Genomic DNA, 19,460 nt, shown 5'->3' on the forward strand with positions numbered 1-19,460 from the left:
AGTTTTTTGTTTGTATCGAAATTAAAAATTTTATTCAGTACAACATTTTAAGATTTCTTTTTTTAGAAAAGCTGTTTTCGTTCTTTTTTAAGAACGTAAAATCAACATAGTTGGAGTTCCTGTGTTATCATAAGGCTTGGTCCCTCAATGTGGTATTGCCTTCTGGGTAATAAATGTTTGGTTGCTGGAAAGAAAAGGTTGATTTTGAGCTATTGAAAGACGAAGAAAACAAGTCACAAGGAAGAAAGCAGAATAAAATAACAAATGACAATGTCAGTACAAACATCGGCTCCTCAACTGCCGCAGCCAAAGTCTTGGGGTAATGTATAATAAGGCTCCCGATTTCATAAGATTGTATTATATGATTGTTCATGTCAATGAATAATCTTAAATTGCTTTTTTTCTGGCTGATGATTGATTAGTCAGCGTTTGATAGTTAGGGAAACATCAAATATGACTTGAGTCTGAACGGCATTCTCGATAGCAAGATGATGCATACACCGCTATATTCTAATACCAGTTGCAATTAAGCTTACCTACTCAAACACAAGACATTGCAGCCGCTAAGACACCAAAACGGCTGCGAAGGACGAGAATATGGAGGAGACGAAAATTAATCCTGAAGTCAATGAGAGATGCCAAGAGTTTGTGGCAATACATAATAAAATGATCTAGCAGTGGCATAGCCAGGATTTTGAACAGGAGGGGGCCCAAAAAACCCTTTCAAGGAATTTTCTCCTGTATTTTAGATAATGTCTCATACATTTACTTTATTTTTGGCTGCTTGAAGGGGGGGGGGCTTGGCTACCCCTCTGGTTATGCCACTGGGAACTCTAGAGCTCTGATTTATTGACTCACATTTATCGTCGAGCCCTGTTTGATTTTTGCTTGTTATTAAATTCCCCCTGTGAGCTACAGTAATCAGATGGAAAGGGAAGAAGTGGCACTTACATTTGTGTCTTGCCTTATGTTTTCCATACAGCTGGCCACGCAAAGTGTGGATTGTGATATCCATGATATCACAATGTGTTATGTCACTGTGATATCTTCAAGCATTTTTTGGCCATGATATCATAAAGTGTTTAATCAGGGTGATATCATAAAGTGTTTATTGCCGTGATATCACAATATGTTTTATTGTCGTAATATCATAAAGTGTTATACTGCCCTCTTTTTAGAGCTCAGTCTGTATGAGTTGCACAGAACTCCACAGGAAGCAATCACAGATGGAACAGAAATCTCCATATCACCACGAAGCCTTCACAGCGAACTCATGTGCCCAATATGCCTAGACATGCTCAAAAACACTATGACAACAAAAGAAGTGAGTTCCCATACTTCCACTTTAGGTGGGAAATTAATCAACACAAAGTCGAAATAGTATGTGTTACACCTCTTTGAATGCCGAGAACTATCGGTTATGTTTGGAGCATATGCCCCATTATATGTTTTTTTTATTTGTTTTGTTGCTCTAAGGGAGGGCTAAAAGTCACTACTCTCTTTTCACATAGTAAAACATTCATGGTCATTTCGACCTTGTTGGTTTATTTCCCAGATTCCACTATACAGTACGTACACAAAGTACACACATGTGAGCAGAAGAGAAAATACTGTATGCTGCTGCTGTACTCACACACTTAACCATCCATTCACATTTGCATTGCATTATGGGACCTTCTTGTCTTTAAGCCTGTTAAGTTTTTTTAAAGATTTGGTAACAATCACTTGAAAAAAAATTCAGTCTACAGGCATATGGCCTGGCTCAACAAGGGATTTCTCGACATTTCGTTTTAGACTCACTGCTATTTCATAAGTATTGCGTTATACGTATCTGGAGTTTGGGATATATAAGTTTGATTATCGTAGTTTTTAAAAATAGTCATACTATTTTTCTAACCTAATATAAAACCTCGATATTTTGTTGTCGTAGTATGGAGGTTATGTAGTTATCATACACTGCTGTGTAACATTTGAACGCTGCAAATGTGTTTTGCCTTTTTTGCCTAGTTTTGCCCTACCCACATGTTTTTGCCCTTTTTTGCCCTATCGCACACTTTTTTGCCCATCACACACTTTTTTGGATTTTTTTGTCCTTTCGCGCGCTTCCCTAAAATCCTGCTCTAAAAAAACAAAATGTTGATATTGTCTAGGGATAAAAAATACTTAGATAGAAAAACACACTTCATACTGCATAAAAAGCACAATGAAAATGCAGAAAGAGCGCGATGGCAAAATAAGGCAGAAAGGGCAAAAAAGGTGCGATGAAGGCAAAAAGGGCAAAAAAAGCGTGACGTAATTCGCCGTTTTGTGTTTTGTCGAAAAAATTCTCAAGCTGCTTATCACTCCCGTCTGTTCACATTTCTTTTCCTCTTTCTATAAAAAGGACAGCATCTTAAAGAGAATTTCAAGTGCATTCTATTTATGACATTGATCAAACTACAAGAGAAAAAGTCCCTTTTTAATTAGCAAAAAGATGGAGCAATGTTCTTAAAAAATGGGCATTAAAACGGCCTGTTTTTATGGCACTGTTTTTATTTTATATATATTTGTTAATGTTTTTGAAATTTTTACTATCTCTAACTTTGGATTTGAGATGCACATTAGACAAACGTTACCCAAATAAAATAAAAAGTGTGTAGCTTTCTCGAGATCAAAGTTATAATCATAAACCTAGCGTTAGAATTTTTGTTACGCTCTGATGCACAACACCGTGCGCAAGGCCATATGTATTATAAAATGTTGTTACCTACAGTAATTATAAAATGTTATAAAGTTGTTGGTTTGTTTAACCCAGTATTTTTCATTCTCTCTTCCTTTCATTTCTCTTTTTTTGTGATATATTGGCTAATTGTTTTTCTTTGTTTTTTAGTGTTTACACAGATTTTGCCAGGAGTGTATTATCACTGCCCTAAGAAGCGGGTGAGTGACAGATTATCAGACCTCATCTGCAACTCATACTATAACTGTTTGAGATCTGTTACTTACTAAGATTAAAATTCAATTATTGTGTTTACTTAATAGAAACAAAGAGTGTCCAACCTGCAGAAAAAAGTTGGTGTCTAAAAGATCACTCCGACCTGATCCCAACTTTGATGCCCTAATAGCAAAGGTAATACACCTATACAGAGATGGTGCGTATGAACTACTTTCTGAGATCTCCTGGCAGAGCATTCATTGCAAGCCAAGTGATACCCTGTCAATTATGTACTCTAGTCTATTTTCAGGTAATAGTAATGTTTCACTATTACCAGTAGTACACATTCTCTTGCCACTAGCAAGATCAGATAGAAATGGGCCAAATAGTATTCTTAATTGCCCTATAGAAACGCCAATAGGCCAGTCAAATGAGCCTGTTGGCATGAGGTGAAAGATACTGTTGAGATTGCATATACCCAGATAGCACATGTACATAATTCTTAACAATCATTTCCCATTTTACAGATTTACCCTGACAGAGAAGAATATGAAGCACACCAGGTACAGTCAGTTAAATGGCATCAGACATTCTTTACTTGTAATAAGGCAGCTTTCTTTCTTCATGCTGACTTCTATTATATGGTTAACATGTAGACTCCAGTACAGGGTACCATACTCATCTCTCAAGAACTGTGCTTATTTTTCAAGGAAAAAGTTCTTCAGAGACTCAGCAAACACCATAACCAGCAGGCACTGACAAGTAGCATTGAAGAAGGCCTCAAGCTTCAGGCGATGAACAGAGCTCAGAGAGTGGTAGGAAGCCTTGACGGAAACCAGAGTTTTTTGATAATTTTTGTGACATGGAAAATCATAAACATTTTTTTTCCTTTTTTTTTGATAATTTTTGTGACATGGAAAATCATAAACATTTTTTTTCCTTTTTTTTGATAATTTTTGTGACATGGAAAATCATAAACATTTTTTTTTCCTTTACAGGCATGTACCTTAGACATTTCTTATTTAACCCATTGACCCCTGAACCGGCCTGTACCGGCCGTCGGAAAAACCTGCTAATTTCCCTGAACCGGCCTGTACCGGCCGTTTTTAGCGCGCGCGAGAAAAACCTCTCTAGCTCCCCTCCCCGGCGAGCAAAGCTTTTGAAAATTCAGCTGTAGCATAACAAAGAATTGACCAATCAAATGAGCTCTTTTGCGCATCTCCTAGCAACCAAACAATAGAACAATGCCTTGTAGTGAAATCACTTGTCTCGCGCGACCGCCATGTTGAATTCTTAGAGACCCGGTAGCGCTTGAAAATCGCAATATTTTCATTATTTTCTCGCTTTCAAGGCTTGGTAAAGAAAGATAATTAGAAAGCTTGACACAATAGTTCCAGAGAGGATAATTACAGCCCATGAGAAGATCGTTTTAATGAAAGATGACGGGAAATAGTGCGTAAAGACATCTGAGTTCACGCGGGATTCTGACAGCGAAATCTAACTTTTGGAGTCTCAAAGTGGAGATTTTGTCATGTTTCGAGAAGTACACTGCCTCTAGTCTGGTGAGAATGAATAATCTACCCACTAAAAGTCTGCTGTATGAATGGAGGCTTCTTATTTTTGTGATAAGACCTGTATCATGATATTTATTTTGGCTAAATCAGGCCGGCGTGAATTCAATAATTAGACCACGTGTGGTTGCTCTCATCTCAAAATACTCATTTCATGAAGTCAAAATGGTACAAAAATAACCTTTACTGGATCACACAACATCTGCAAAGCAACAAGGATGTCACAAAGGGTTTTTTAGATGGATTAATATTTCTTTAATATTTTTGCTCTGTTTGAGAACGATAGATTTGACTTACAAAATCCGTGCGAACGATTTGAATCATTTCTATATTCCCCGTTCTAATCTTGCTAAATAATAATTAAGGAAAATCAATAGGTAATCAATACTTTCAGTTGATAATACATTGAAGATGTTGTGAACTAATTGTGAGTTTGGGAAATCCACGGAAAGCACTAAGATTGTGTTCTCTAAACATGAAACATCAATAGAAAGTTCAACCGCCGCTGTGTCCAGAACACGCACTTTGAAATCGTAAAACTGGTTGATAAAATGTCTTTGTTTTACCAAGTCTAGAAATCTTATCTATGGAATAAACTCACGGAATGTATTCAGTAATACTGTGAGTACATTTATTTAAAATTTGTATTGATTTATGTATTTATTAAAAAATAATTTTGTCATAAGAAGTTGTGTTTTGTTTCTTCATGTTCACTAAATCGATAAAATTTCGATAAACTTGTTAAATAATCGTCTAGTTTTTATATTTTCCTAGTTCTTTACAGATTAATTTTTACACCATCGGATTCCTTATCTTTTTCTGAATAAGATGCACTATTTGCTTTTATGTAATATTGTCTCGCAATTTACTGCGCATATGTGTTTTGTTTTCTGCTCGAGCGAATTTGCAAAACTCATAAAAACTCCCAGGGAGAGGGCGAATCGCGCGCGCTATTATCCCAGGAGCGAATGGGTTAAGGATCATCAAATACTATTCTTTTTCCATATGAATCCTATGACTGCAATCCCCCCCAGCAAATACTCAGCAAATATTTATTTATTTATTATTTATTTATTATATTGATTTATGTTCCCTGTTTGTTGTCACATATGCCAATGTTTTTGTTTGATTTGCGAGCATGCAGACTGCTCTAAGTGCCATTTGCATTGCCATGCAAAGTTCTCGAATATGCCCTCTAATCCTTGTTCATCTGCAGAGAAAACGGTCATCAGAAGAGCAAGGCCATGCTCCCATTGCTGCCACAGCAGAGGGTTCAACCACACCAACCAACAGAAAACGTCAAAAGGCAAATTCAGATGAATCAGATGCCAGTGAAAGTGAGTTAGACTATCAATGACTATGGCCATTGAAAAACTTTACTGTATAGTAGCACCCATTTGGCAGGTTTTACTGGAAAAAATTTTCCCTTCACAAGTAAACTCTCCTTCTATATATGATTTATGCTGTTTTCAGCTCTCTTCGAGTTCTTCCTAGTAGAGTCTCAAGTATTACTTATCGTTTGTTGGCCTGATTTATCATAATGTACCACATTCTCTCACCTACAGACACATTTGATTCAACTGGGGAAGCCAGTAATGAAGCATCTGAGAATGTCAGCGTAAGTTTATTATCCCCAAGTACTACCACTTTTGTTTCCTATTTGATGAGTTTAAACGAAAGCCGACATACCTATTGCATCATATTTCTAATTTCCAAAGGAAATTGAGCTTGTGTTCAAACCACACCCAAAAGACCATGACCCAGAGACTGTGGCTCAACAGACTCGTTATATCAAAACTACAGCCAATGCGTCAGGTATTATAATTATTATTTTTGCTACCATGCAGGTGTAATTTCTAGCTGATTATGTATTGTATAAAAATACAATATGTTTTGTCCACAGTTGATCACCTGGCAAAGTATCTGGCAATTCGTCTTTCTCTTGAGTCAAAGCAAGAAGGTAAAGTGCTTAATACTGTATGCGGCAGATTGGTACATAATATGGCATTATGACACAGCTATTTGTTGCTGATTGCAGGATCTCCTAACAGCCAAGATAAAGCTCCTGAAGTGCCAAGTTATACTATCTATATTGCTAGCACCCCGGGACAATTCACAGTGAGTATCTTTTGCTTTTTATCTGAATAACCTGCATTGATCTGGAAATGCCACAGTATTTAAACCTACCCAGCGTAATGCTAGTCACTTTTCAAACTCTGCATTATACATGGGATCTCTATACAAGAAAATGTTCTGTGGAAGAGAAGTACAGTACAATTACTCGAGAAATGTGACAATGGTCACTTGCCCAAATGGTTGTTTTGTATTTCATTTTTTATACCTGTTTTATACCTGTTTTATCATTTCTATTTTCAGCAACTGTCAGGCTCCATGCTTCTTGAACATGTCAACGAGAAGGTGAAATCCTATTAATAAACGTATCTTGTGTTTCTTAACTATTTTCCTTAGTTTGACCTGATACTCGAGGTGTAGATTGCATTCAAAAGTTGTAATGGCAGTGTAATGCAGGGGCGGCGTAAGGGGAGGGGCATGGGGGGGGGCGCCAGCCCCCCACTCTGGAAAGTGTGGGGTCAGCAGGCGCCCACTTTATTGCGCGGACATTTCTTTAGATATATATATATATATGAAGGTTTTTATGCAACCAACAACAAATTTGTTGAACAGTAAATCCTTATAAATATGATTTGAAACCACCAGCCACCCCTCCCGCCCTCAACTTCCCCCCACCCCCCTGTTATCAGCTTCAAACATGAGGTTCCGCTATAAAAGGGAAAACTCCTGTCACTTCCGGGCTCAAATTTGCAATTATAATGAGAACACTGCCACGCTAGCAGTAACAGATATTTTAAATTGTGCACATCCATGATCTGACGCATCTACATAAATTTTTCTCGACCTGTGATGAGATGCTTATATTTTAGAGTGCACACAGCTTGGTATAACATTATTTTATGATTAAATAGAAATATTTTAAGTTGGCAATATGCTCTGGCATGTTGACTCATTGACGGCTGATTGATAACTGATTGTTCTTAAGCCCAGGGCTGGGAGGAGCGTTCCCTTTTATTGCGGAACCTCATGTCTTATTATCAATACTTCTATTGATCTTTCTATTTTTTCTCTCTAGTACTGGAAGGTAAACAAGCCCTTGGAAATGTACTACGCACAGGATAAACCTAGCTGAGACCACTTTACTATAGTTTCAGAAGTACAGAAACTGTGTAGATAGTCTAAAAGATTTAGAGGTTTAGAATCTGTTATTATGGTAGACCTGCTAAACTATTGGTTTAATGAGGCACTAGAAATAATTTTGATCAGAAATTGTATTTACATGCACAAACAATTAATGACTCAACTTTATTGGTATTTTTGAGTGTTGTCCCTTACAATTTATAGATCTAATTGTAATGATCGTTGCTGTATACATATAAACTGAACAAAAAGCCAAGTATTCCTTTTGTTGCCTCACACGGCTGACCACAAGACAAAATGCATGTTGGCAAACTAGTACAAACTATGCTAACATTGATGTGCCAGTGATGCTGATGTGCGAGTAATCTTGGCTGGTTTTCATGAGACCATAATTGTTCACTTGTCTTAGCACCCAGCTTCAAATAAATACATCCCCTTTCCCATCCCAACAATGGATAAGTTATATAAAGTAACATCCGCTCAAAATAATCGGGGGCTTGCCCCCCCTTCCCTTCCGACGCCCCCCTGGTTCGACAAAAAATGAACAATTAGCATGGGTGGGCCACCTGTGCTCGACCCAGTCCCCACTCGGAATCTGACATGGCGGATGAAGTGACCGCAAACCTTGCTTGAAATCATACTTATAACGGAAGAGACAAATGATAAAGGCTGTGCTACTTTTAAAAGGTACGTCTTGAAAATATTTCAATAATGGATGAACCCGAAACCGGCATCATCCTGTGGGCTATTGAGTGGATAAACGAGAACTTGACCAAACTTGGGGCCACGGCCGTGTACACTCTTTTCTTGATGACCATTATGGGTCTCCTCCGAGGATTCATCCGCAAGCGACGACAGCACGATGAAGACTCAAAACAGGAGTCTTCTTTCAGAAAGCTGTGTAAATATGAAAGTGCGTTAGACACGCTTCATAAATATGGTGGGTCAATAACGGCCAACGTTTTGCTGGTAAGGTCACGTGTATCGGTTTCTACGTCTAAAGTACGGCGAGCTTTGAGTTGTCTGACTAAGCGCCATCCATTGTTACGCACAATGATCGACAGAAGAAAAGTCTATTTTGACGGAAAAAAACGCATCGAAAAGTATTTGAAAGAGATGGAAGTAACAAACTTTGCAGAACATCATCTCAGGCTAAAGGCTACAACTGCTGATAAATGGATAACTGTATTTGAAAGGGAACTACAGAAGCAGTTTCCCCCTAAAGGCCCTCTCTGGAGGTTTGTTATGCTGAAAGAGCAATTTGATCCTGAAAAGAAGACTTACTTTAATGCTTTTGTTCTCTCCACCCATTTTCTGATCTGCGATGGAGTGTCAGCATTGGCTTTTTTTAAGGAGTTTTTGGATTATCTCAATTCAGAGGGGCAAGATGTGGAAAATGAAACAAGCTTCAAACTGCTTCCCACTTTCTCTAACTTGATACATCATCACGCCTCAGCAAAATCACTTTCTGCATTGCTAGATGAAAGGGCTAAAACCATCATACACAAGTTGTTTAGTAGACTTCAAACAAAGGCTCAAAAGCCTCGCAAGAACATTTTCACTTCAAAGTTCTCCCCTGTTATTTTAAAAAATCCAACTGTATTCAAGAAAACATGTATCTTGCCAATGTCTCTATCCAAGATTGAAGTTAACCATCTTGTCAGGGTGTGTCAAAAAAGGCAGTGCACAGTGCATGGTGCATTTACAGCTGCTGCCTCCATTGCGATGTCGGTGTTACTGGTCGATAGTGATAATGAGGGATTTACTACAATTCCAGCTAGCGTCCAAATCAACACCAGAAAATACTGCAGTCCTGTGGCAAAAACTTGTCACTTAGGGTGCTTTGTGTTAAATTGCTCTTTTGAATCTAAAGCCAAGCCTTCTGCAGAGTTTTGGGAAGTGGCTAAATATTCTAGTGATGCTATTCATCAAGCCATCACAGAAGGCAAGCATTTGCAAGGTGTCCGACTCAATTTGCCCTACTCAAGTCAAAACATCCCTCTTGGAGAGCTGTCAAACGATGACACTGTGGCTGGAAGAACAGCAGATCTGTTTAACATTTCTAATCTTGGAAAATATGTTAATGAGTCATTTGGTGAAGGAGAGCAGCCACTTGCCTTTGCTGGGTTTTACCATGCTGTTGCTGAGCATAATGTTGGACCAGTATTCTCTCACAATATTGCAACTGTAAATGGTACTCTATTCTGGGGAATGACTTATCATACTAATGTTGTGGTTGATAAAGTTACCAGAAATTATGCTGACTTGGTGCTTGCTACCCTCAAAAAGGCAGTAGAAAAGCCTTGACTTCTTAAAATACGTCTTTCTGTATTTTTTATACATTTCTCTTCTCAAAGTCATTCAAATTATAGAGCATACCAATGATCTCACTTTTCCTTTTAAGTAGTGGATACCAAATAAAGCACATCATTGTTATTTTAATTGAACTTTTATATGATTGTGGTAAGTGCAAAACCACATGCTTCAACTATTGGTCAGATTAAAGCAGACAGAGTAAATTAACAGATTAAAAGAGTAAGACAAAGGGGCTTTTTGATATTATCAAGACAATGAGAAAAACACCACTTTTACACTTCCCAGACTACCAGTTTTTTTTTATTTGTAAACCATATATACTCTGGTGTGAGCACAACTGTTTGGGTATTTCGCTTGATCCATTTGTGAATGGCTGATCAACTTTTTTTTAAACATGCCTAATAATTGGACCTGTTTTTTGTTTTCCCTTTTCTGTTTTAATAAGAGACCGTTGTCTGATGATCAATGTCAACATTCAAGGTCATTCTTAGTGGTAAATGCAAAATCACAACAACTCGTGTGAGCAGCATTTTGTAGATACTGTGCACGTTGTGGAAATACAATCATTACTACAAGAAAACAAAAAAATGAACTTTTCTATATAATAATATTCTTCACCTGATGCATTTTTCTTTTTAAAAAATCCTTTATCTATCAAACTTTTTTTTTATTAATGTACAGTTACAGTAGTTATAGCTGCTCCAGAAAGTATAAAAGGGCCGTAATAAATCCAGTGCTGTCGAGCGCGTTTTGTCTTTGCAGCGATGATTCATCTGTTTACATCGTAGTAGACGGCGCGGTGCGAACTAATTGTCACATTGTACATGTTTGTGTTGCGGAAAATGTAGTGTTACTGGATGGAACAATGTATGCATCAATTTTATCATCTTATCAATTCTGTCTGTCGAAAAATATTAAAACCAATTTAACATCACGAAAATAACTATTTTCCGCGTAGATGTTCAAAAATGTGTGCGAGGTGAATTCAACAACAAATTGTCATGTTAACGTGAGATTAAATCGGCAAACAGATTTTTTGCTACTTTTGGATTAGCATTTCATATCTCTTTTATTTTTCTTTGCGTGGTATTTCGTGTTTGCAATTCCCAGTTTACCTCCCTTATCAGATAGAACGAAAAACACATTGTGCCGAGAACTGCTTGGCATATTTTGTACTCCTTTTGTAATGTCCTTTTAAATAAAAGACTATGTATTTTTGTCTTGATCTAGATTGACTTTAGTTTCACGACTGTATAAACAGCTCTCGATGGGCCTGTTAATTGTGTGGATATTTTCCCACGAAGTATTTCACGTAGGCGGTTTACGCAGCGCGCAGTTGGCCATTCCCGATCCAACCTTTACAAAATCCATGCAAGGCCAAAACACGTATATAGTCCAAAATAACCTCCTCTTATCTGATGTCGAATTCCAGAATTTCGAGCTTCTCCTTTAAAGGACCCTTGAGTGATTTTCTACGTAGCCCTCAAGTCGGTATGAATGACTCACCACATCGTTCAGAATATAAGTAAATAATTTTGTACATTTTTCCCGCCACCAGTCAGATCGTATTGCGTTATCGATCAACTCTACTCCTAGCGAAAGCACTTATTATTAATTGATAGTAGTAAGATCAGAACAATGGTAAATGTGTTTGGGGAATCATCTAAAAATCCTATGGCTCGCATGCCTGGGCTTAATTATTCATAACCTGCGATATTCTAGCTTTTATTACTAACCTCAATAAATTTACAGAGCCCAAAAATGGAAATTGGAAGTGCTTCTAAAGTTGCTCTTCAGTCTAACGTCATTGAAGCAACGAGGAAGTAACCGAATGAAAAGACATCCCTTTCATGTCAGCGGCTTTCGATAAAGTCTGACGTAAATAAAGAAGAACAAGATCGACCTGCATAATAGAAGTTTCGCTGCTATTGAAAAAAAAGGATTTTTCCCCTGGAGGCATTTTAGTCTGAGGAGATTCTTGTGCGGGGATTACTCCAACCTTCATTTCACCGTCCTCATTTTGAGATTCGATGAATCAAAGGGAAGAGAGGTATCTACAATGGCTCAAAGACCGTCATGCTAACAGGATTCTGCTTGCTAATCATGTCGACGAGGCAGGCCTATCACAGGTCCATCATTGTGCGTATAGAGGCTTTCTGAGCTGTTTGAAATGGCTCGCAAAACACGGTGGAAACTTATCAGCGAGGTAAGCACATCTCTCCTTGGTATGTATTGGTATGTAATCTAAACGTTTTAGAGCCAAAAACGTTTGAATCGGATACACTTCGTTTTCTTTACGTTTTACAAAAGAGGCTCCAGATAATTTCGCGTAATCTGTAAATGGTGATTATTTTAATTGCGAGAAATGTAAGTTCGTCGCGAATGTTTCCGTTCCCTGCGAGCACTTTGTTTTCACTGTCTGAATAAAGCATCAAAGAAGTATTTATTATGGAGGGTAACGAGTTGTCACGAACGGCGTTGCAGCGCGAAAATGGGTGCAAATATTCATACCCTTGTTATCCTATTCAATTTCCTTTTTTGTTGTTCGAAACCATTTTCTTAACAGAAAGACAATGGTTGTTACATTGGCTGATAGTAACAATTTAAGTTGCTGCTTTCGAACATCTTCGGCGAAGTAATTCAATGTGTGTCGTCATTTAAAGTAAAGCGAGAATTCTTTTTACGAGGATTCGCATATATGAGATATGAGAACCCAAAATATAAAAGCGGCGGTATTTTTGCAATCGCTACAAGTTCAGTCATTTTTGCCGTCTATATTGTCTGTAATGGTAGAATGTGCTCTGAAGTCTTTTTGTGCCGTCTATATTGTCTGTAATGGTAGAATGTGCTATGAAGTCTTTTTGTGCCGTCTATATTGTCTGTAATGGTAGAATGTGCTATGAAGTCTTTTTGTGCCGTCTATATCATCTGTTATGGTACAGTGTGCTTTAAAGTCATGATAACAGTTTTATTCTGTGGCGGTTTATTCAAAAGATGCTGAACGAATCATGATTAGAGACACTTTAACTACAAGAGAAGGAATAGGCCGAGGTGGAAGTGGTTGTTGATAACTTATCACCAACAGGCTACTGAAGGAGACAGTACGTTTATTACAGACTAATAATTGATCTAATGATCTCTAAGGGAGGCAGGTTACGTGCCGATCTGCAAGTAAGATGGTGATCAAAAATGATCTGTTTACGGGCTACTCTATCAACTGATCGTTAAAAGATGAGCCATTTAAACAGAAAATAGAAAAATAGAAAATTGCTTTCCCATAGAGGACGGTCATCTCCGCATACTTTGATGTTCATATCGTTCTTTAAACCTGACGATATGTGGTCAACCCCTAATGTCTTGGTGTTCATAACGTCTTTAAAGCTGATTACTTAGAAAATCCCATAATACCTACCTTTTAGTTGATAATGTCCAGATTAGGCTAAGTTGAAACGTATGATCCATGAGCCGTATTCAATGCAAATTAATGTAAATGAACCAGGTGCATTGTTTTATATTTCATTTGCATGCATTTGCATTAAATACGGCTCATGGAAAATGCGACGTTTGTGCATGGCCTTTAGGTACTCATCTCTAAATACTCATGAGTATGAATGCCGACAGAGCAAAAAAAATGGCATGAAATTTTCCAATTATTATAAGCACAAGATTCCGCATACAAGGAGTTCCTCTGACCAAAAGCTTAATTCAAATTTTTAAAGAAATTTAGAAGATATGAAATTTAGATATTAGCAAGCAAAGTTGGCTTAATTTCTGATCAGAGCCCGACTTCTGCCAACAAACGGGGAGAATTTATACTTTGAACATTTGAAAATTGCACTTCAAGCCTCATATTTCGAAGACGAAACCATTAGAGAAAAACACTTTTTGATATGTTGGTTAACATGACATAATGAACCTCTATGCAAAAATTCAAGCTTACCGAAGTTAACCAGCCCTTTTTTGGGAAAACTTGCCATTTTTTTGCCCTGTCATGAATGCCGTAATTTCTTTATACTCATGTTGTAAACTGTTTTACCAGCTCAGGCGAGGGATCTGTTGCTGCTCATTATGCTGCAGCGGGCGGCCATCTAGAGACTCTTCAATGGATCTATCGCCGCTCATCGAGAACCATAGCAATCAAGGTACCCCCATCGGCTCATTCACACTTGGTTTATACCACCATCGGCTCATTCACACTTGGTTTATACCCCCATCGGCTCATTCACACTTGGTTTATACCACCATCGGCTCATTCACACTTGGTTTATACCACCATCGGGTCATTCACACTTGGTTTGTACCACCATCGGGTCATTCACACTTGGTTTATACCACCATCGGGTCATTCACACTTGGTTTATACCACCATCGGCTCATTCACACTTGGTTTATACCACCATCGGCTCATTCACACTTGGTTTGTACCACCATCGGGTCATTCACACTTGGTTTGTACCACCATCGGGTCATTCACACTTGGTTTGTACCACCATCGGGTCATTCACACTTGGTTTATACCCCCATCGGGTCATTCACACTTGGTTTATACCACCATCGGCTCATTCACACTTGGTTAATACCACCATCGGGTCATTCACACTGGGTTTATACAGTACGCGCGGGGCTGACTGACTTTTTTATTGTTTTGCTTTTTTTGTAGGACAATAATGGTGCCACGCCGCTATATTTTGCAGGTAAGATATCAATCGTTTAGGGAGTGTTCATTGATTACACCGAGGGGGGGGGGGGGGGGGGAAGATCTTTACACAAGATACCTTAAAATTTCAGAGCCCCCCTTTCATTGTAAAAATTTTTTCGGTGCCCCCCCCCATTATAGAACCCCAAAATTGCCACTTTGCTCATCATGCTGTTTGTTTTTTCATTTTTTTCAGCCCAGGAGGGTCACCTGGACTGCCTGATATGGCTCGCCAAGCGCAGCGCGACCACCCATAGCCAGGTGTCCGTAGATGGAATGACCGCTGCCCATGCCGCGGCGCAGGAAGGACATCTTGAATGTCTGCGATTCCTCATCATGTCTGCTGGTTGTAGTGGACTGGCGCGAGACAGGTCTGGCTGTACGCCAATGCACTTCGGTAGGTAACCATAGTAACCGTAGGAAGATCGCGAATCCACACGACCGGGGTACGCAGGCTCTTACAAGTGGTTAGAATGCGATTTTTTATTTTATATTTGCGTTTTGTTATGTAGAAGTTGACATTCTCAAAACTTATTATACCGTTAAAAGCATGTGAAATACATATCTGTCATATCTTTACGCGTTGCTTCGTGTATGCAAATACGCCATGGCCTACTTTGATCAAACGCACAAATACGAAAAAAAATAATTGAAAATCTAAAATCAACAACTTAATTTAAAAATTGACTAAAATTAACCACACCTTCAGAATACTAACCATCTTTTTGTGACGCCCAAATTTAAAAGCACCAGCGAAAAGCCCAACAACAAAACTTTAACGCGTTAGAAATGTTTTAGGGGTTGATCTATATCACTCTTGGCAACGACCCGATTTTGGAGGGTTTTCGCGCGTACGGTGGTTGAGGTGGTCTATCAATCAATTCATCTAGCATGTTTACCTGTCAAAATGAGAGATCTAAAGATCCCGATTTAATATAGTCGCAAATGTTCTGAATCCACGATTCATGTTTCAGCGGCTGCAGGAGGACACAGGTCATGCGTACACTGGCTATCCTCCCATGGCTGGGGGACTGGGAGCGAGAGGAACAAAACGGGATCCACTCCCCTTCACGTGGCCGCCGAACACGGTCACCTGGAGGTGGTCAAGCTACTGATGAGAGGGTACGTATGTACAGCACACTTATACACAAGACGAGCTTTTCTTTTCGAACATGTACTGGCACGTGATACCCCAATCAAAACACGTGGCAATCACTCTTAAAGGCACGTGACGGTTACAAGCTGTGGCTTATTCTCGCAACAAGCGTTTCTCTTAAAGCATTTGTAGGTCTTTGATACCCATGTAAAGCATACAGATTCACTGCGACGTGTTATCTTTATTTAATCTTTTATGCTATTTCAGTGGTGCGCGAGCTGACCTGTATGATAAAAGTGGTAGGACGGCATATGACATCGCGGTGGAGACTGGGAACGAGGCTTGTGCCCAGTTTCTTCTGCAGGTGCGACGACCTTATTGTTTCGTCTAAGAAATAGGACCCCATTGTTTTAAAGGTGGATTCTGGAAAGTAGTTCTGCATGATGGTTGTCTTGTTTTTTTTTTGTTGTTGTTGTTGTTGTTTTTGTTTTATCTTGTGAGCCAGTTACTAGAGGTGAACACAATCGGTCTAGAGATTCCTTATTGCAAGATTCATTCACATGTGGTAATTTTTATTTTATTTGATTCTTAGGCAACACATAAGACTCTGAATGGTCTTCTGGATAATATTTTCGCCCACCAATCCAGTCTTAAGAAAGTACGTTTCGAGAGAAAAGCCATCGAAAAAGGAATCAGGGATAGCAACCCCGAATTGCACGTCAATTATGTTCCGGGCACCCAATCAAATGCGGTGGATTCACGTGACCCTCGAGCTAGAAGACAGCGATCTCGGAGTTTTGCTTACCCGAGTCGGGAAGTGCAGCGAGAAGCGAGAGCGCTTCAAACGAGGAGTTTTTCCACCGAATCGCTTAGCAAATACCTCAATGCGAACTATTTACCTGGATTTGAGGCGGCTCTTCCTCCAGTTCAGAAGCATTCCAGCTCCAAAAGCTACACGGAAAACTTAGTCCAGGAACCCGTCGCTATCGAGCCTTTGAAGAGGACAATCTCGGTTTCAGTAAAATCCGAAAGAAAGCCGACAGCGCGTGTCTTTCGTTCGCAAACGTGGCGCGAAGGACGTCGAACTGTTCTCGGTGACTGGTCGTCAGCGAGAGGACACTCGTTCAGGGTTCCGGGCACGGCACAGCAATACGAGGTCAGTAAAGATATTCTTATTAAGATTATAACGATACCTCTGATTTTTTTAACCAAAGACTCACTATTGGGTTATAATTGCTGGACATGCAATTTATTTATGGAGATTTCTGGGGCTATTTGTTGAACCGGAAACATCGGGGACGTAGAATCACTTTGAAAAGGAAGCCCAACCATTTTTTTATTTTGTTTGAAGGTGGCGGGAGAGACATCACCAGGCCGGCCAAGTGTGTCTGCGCTGGTTTCCAGTGTTAAAAATAGGTTATCCTGGCGAGAAAAGGTAAGGAAGCGTTTGTATCATAATTCAGACAGACAGACAGACAGACAGACAGACAGACAGACAGACAGACAGACAGACAGACAGACAGACAGACAGACAGACAGACAGACAGATAAAGAGACAAAGAGGGATGAGGGATGATCGACGATGAAAAAGAAGATAGAAAAACTAACAGTGCAGTGTTGAGTAGATATATGGAGAAGTAAACACCTCGGAAATGGAGAGAGAGAAAAGACAAAGAGGATTTATCGCAAAGTTTATTAGATCTTGTTTTTTTCTTTCTTAGAAACCTTCCGTTGAGGCCTACGATCCCAGGGACCTTGTTCCCTACCCTGGTGAGCCACCAAGTGACGACACGAACATATTTCGGCGCCTCTACCGTCTCTCGAAGAGAAAACTTTCGCGCACTTCAAGCTTTGCCGTTCAAGGATCCTCAACAAGCAGGCCACCCCTCCGAAGACAGGAAGAAATCACTCGGGACTCATTTCTTGTTAGCGGCAATGACGACTTTATTTCTGGCGCTACCGAAGCGTCACCCGCGACGAGTCATCGATCGTTTGAAAGCGAGCAGCAAGTAATTCGATTGGGTACGGATATGGCCAGCGCTAGTTTGAACGATAGCCCCAAAAGTGATGTGCATACCACAGGTAGCCCAGCTATGGGGGCGAAAGAAATCCGCCAGGAAAACGGGCACCAAGGACAGGTTGTCAAATATGGCAATAGATCAAGCGTAACGGATTTTAAATTAGAAAACATACGACTGAATATAAAAGAAAATGCGTTAATTTGGTAAACAGGGGAAATACACACATACAGCATAATAAGTCTATCAATGAAATATTAATAAAGTGTTATATTCTTTGCTAAAGTTGAATCCTATTTGTTAGTAAACGTATGTTGGCCCTTTTATATCATATAAGCACAAGATACCGCGCCTCACTCCATGTTACTTGTGTCCGTGTTATCAGGGTTTTGTGGTCTACCAATAGATACAGACGCCTCACTTTATGTTACTGGTGTCCGTGTTATCAGGGTTTTGTCTATCAATAGATACAGACGCCTCACTTTATGTTACTGGTGTCCGTGTTATCAGGGTTTTGTGGTCTATCAATAGATACAGACGCCTTACTTTATGTTACTGGTGTCCGTGTTATCAGGGTTTTGTGGTCTATCAATAGATACAGACGCCTCACTTTATGTTACTGGTGTCCGTGTTATCAGGGTTTTGTGGTCTATCAATAGATACAGACTCCTTACTTTATGTTACTGGTGTCCGTGTTATCAGGGTTTTGTGGTCTATCAATAGATACAGACTCCTTACTTTATGTTACTGGTGTCCGTGTTATCAGGGTTTTGTGGTCTATCAATAGATACAGACGCCTCACTTTATGTTACTGGTGTCCGTGTTATCAGGGTTTTGTCGTCTATCAATAGATACAGACGCCTAATGCCTGGTGCACACTAGTGACATAACAACATAATGACATAGGCGCGTGCACCCTTATGTCCATATGTTCAAGTGTGAATGGTTCGACAATTTGACTGAAGCCCAACATAACGACATGAACATAACGACATAAGAGAAAATAAACATGTTTTTTTCTTTTATGTCATTATTTCCATGTCGTTATGTCGGGCTTAAAAGAGTGCTCGCGCCCATGTTGTTATGTCGTTATGTCACTAGTGTGCACTAGGCATAACTCTATGTTACTGTGTTCTTGTTATCAGGGTTGTGTGGTTTATCACTAGATACAGACGCCTCACTTTATGTTACTGTGTTCGGATTATCAGGGTTGTGTGGTTTATCAATAGATAAAGACGCCTCATATGTTACTGGTGTTCGTGTTATAAGGGTTGTGTGGTTTATCACTAGATACAGACGCCTCACTTTATGTTACTATGTTCGGATTATCAGGGTTGTGTCGTTTATCAATAGATAAAGACGCTTCATTCTATGTTACTGGTGTTCGTGTTAGCAAGGTTGTTTGGTCTATCACTTGATGCAGACGCCTCACTTTATGTTACTGGTGATCGTGTTATCAAGGTAGTGTGGTCTATCAATATATACAGAAGCCTCACTTTATGTTACTGGTGATCGTGCTATCAAGGTAGTGTGATCTATCAATATATACAGAAGCCTCACTTTATGTTACTGGTGATCGTGTTATCAGGGTAGTGTGGTCTATCAATATATACAGAAGCCTCACTTTATGTTACTG

At 39.3% G+C, this 19,460-nt stretch overlaps 3 protein-coding genes across 4 annotated transcripts; all 3 read left to right on the forward strand.

Moving 5' to 3' along the window:
- Nucleotides 1-133: 133 nt before the first annotated feature.
- LOC5522148 (E3 ubiquitin-protein ligase RING2) lies at nt 134-7,872 on the forward strand. Its single transcript, XM_001641968.3, has 13 exons — nt 134-319; nt 1,179-1,324; nt 2,870-2,919; nt 3,022-3,109; nt 3,442-3,477; nt 3,625-3,729; nt 5,702-5,822; nt 6,051-6,103; nt 6,204-6,300; nt 6,389-6,445; nt 6,524-6,603; nt 6,862-6,903; nt 7,634-7,872. The coding sequence occupies exons 1-13, from the start codon at nt 265-267 to the stop codon at nt 7,688-7,690; spliced, it is 987 nt and encodes a 328-aa protein (XP_001642018.2). The 5' UTR covers nt 134-264; the 3' UTR covers nt 7,691-7,872.
- Nucleotides 7,873-8,080: 208 nt separating this feature from the next.
- On the forward strand, nt 8,081-10,134 carry LOC5522130. Its single transcript, XM_001641967.3, has one exon. It carries the CDS (start codon nt 8,410-8,412, stop codon nt 10,003-10,005), a length of 1,596 nt encoding a protein of 531 aa, XP_001642017.2. The 5' UTR covers nt 8,081-8,409; the 3' UTR covers nt 10,006-10,134.
- Nucleotides 10,135-11,760: 1,626 nt separating this feature from the next.
- On the forward strand, nt 11,761-18,109 carry LOC116604705 (espin). 2 transcript variants are annotated; one of them, XM_032367422.2, is made up of 9 exons: nt 11,761-12,220; nt 14,054-14,156; nt 14,675-14,708; nt 14,907-15,107; nt 15,685-15,832; nt 16,074-16,170; nt 16,399-16,962; nt 17,158-17,241; nt 17,528-18,109. In XM_032367422.2, exons 1-9 carry the CDS (start codon nt 12,045-12,047, stop codon nt 18,032-18,034), a joined length of 1,914 nt encoding a protein of 637 aa, XP_032223313.2. In that variant the 5' UTR covers nt 11,761-12,044; the 3' UTR covers nt 18,035-18,109. The 2 variants fall into 2 exon arrangements, with proteins under 2 accessions (XP_032223313.2, XP_048580493.1); XM_048724536.1 differs by having other exon boundaries at nt 12,198-12,220; nt 14,912-15,107.
- Nucleotides 18,110-19,460: the final 1,351 nt, after the last annotated feature.

This window comes from Nematostella vectensis, chromosome 3 (genome assembly GCF_932526225.1).
Source record: "Nematostella vectensis chromosome 3, jaNemVect1.1, whole genome shotgun sequence".
Lineage (NCBI taxonomy): Eukaryota > Metazoa > Cnidaria > Anthozoa > Actiniaria > Edwardsiidae > Nematostella > Nematostella vectensis.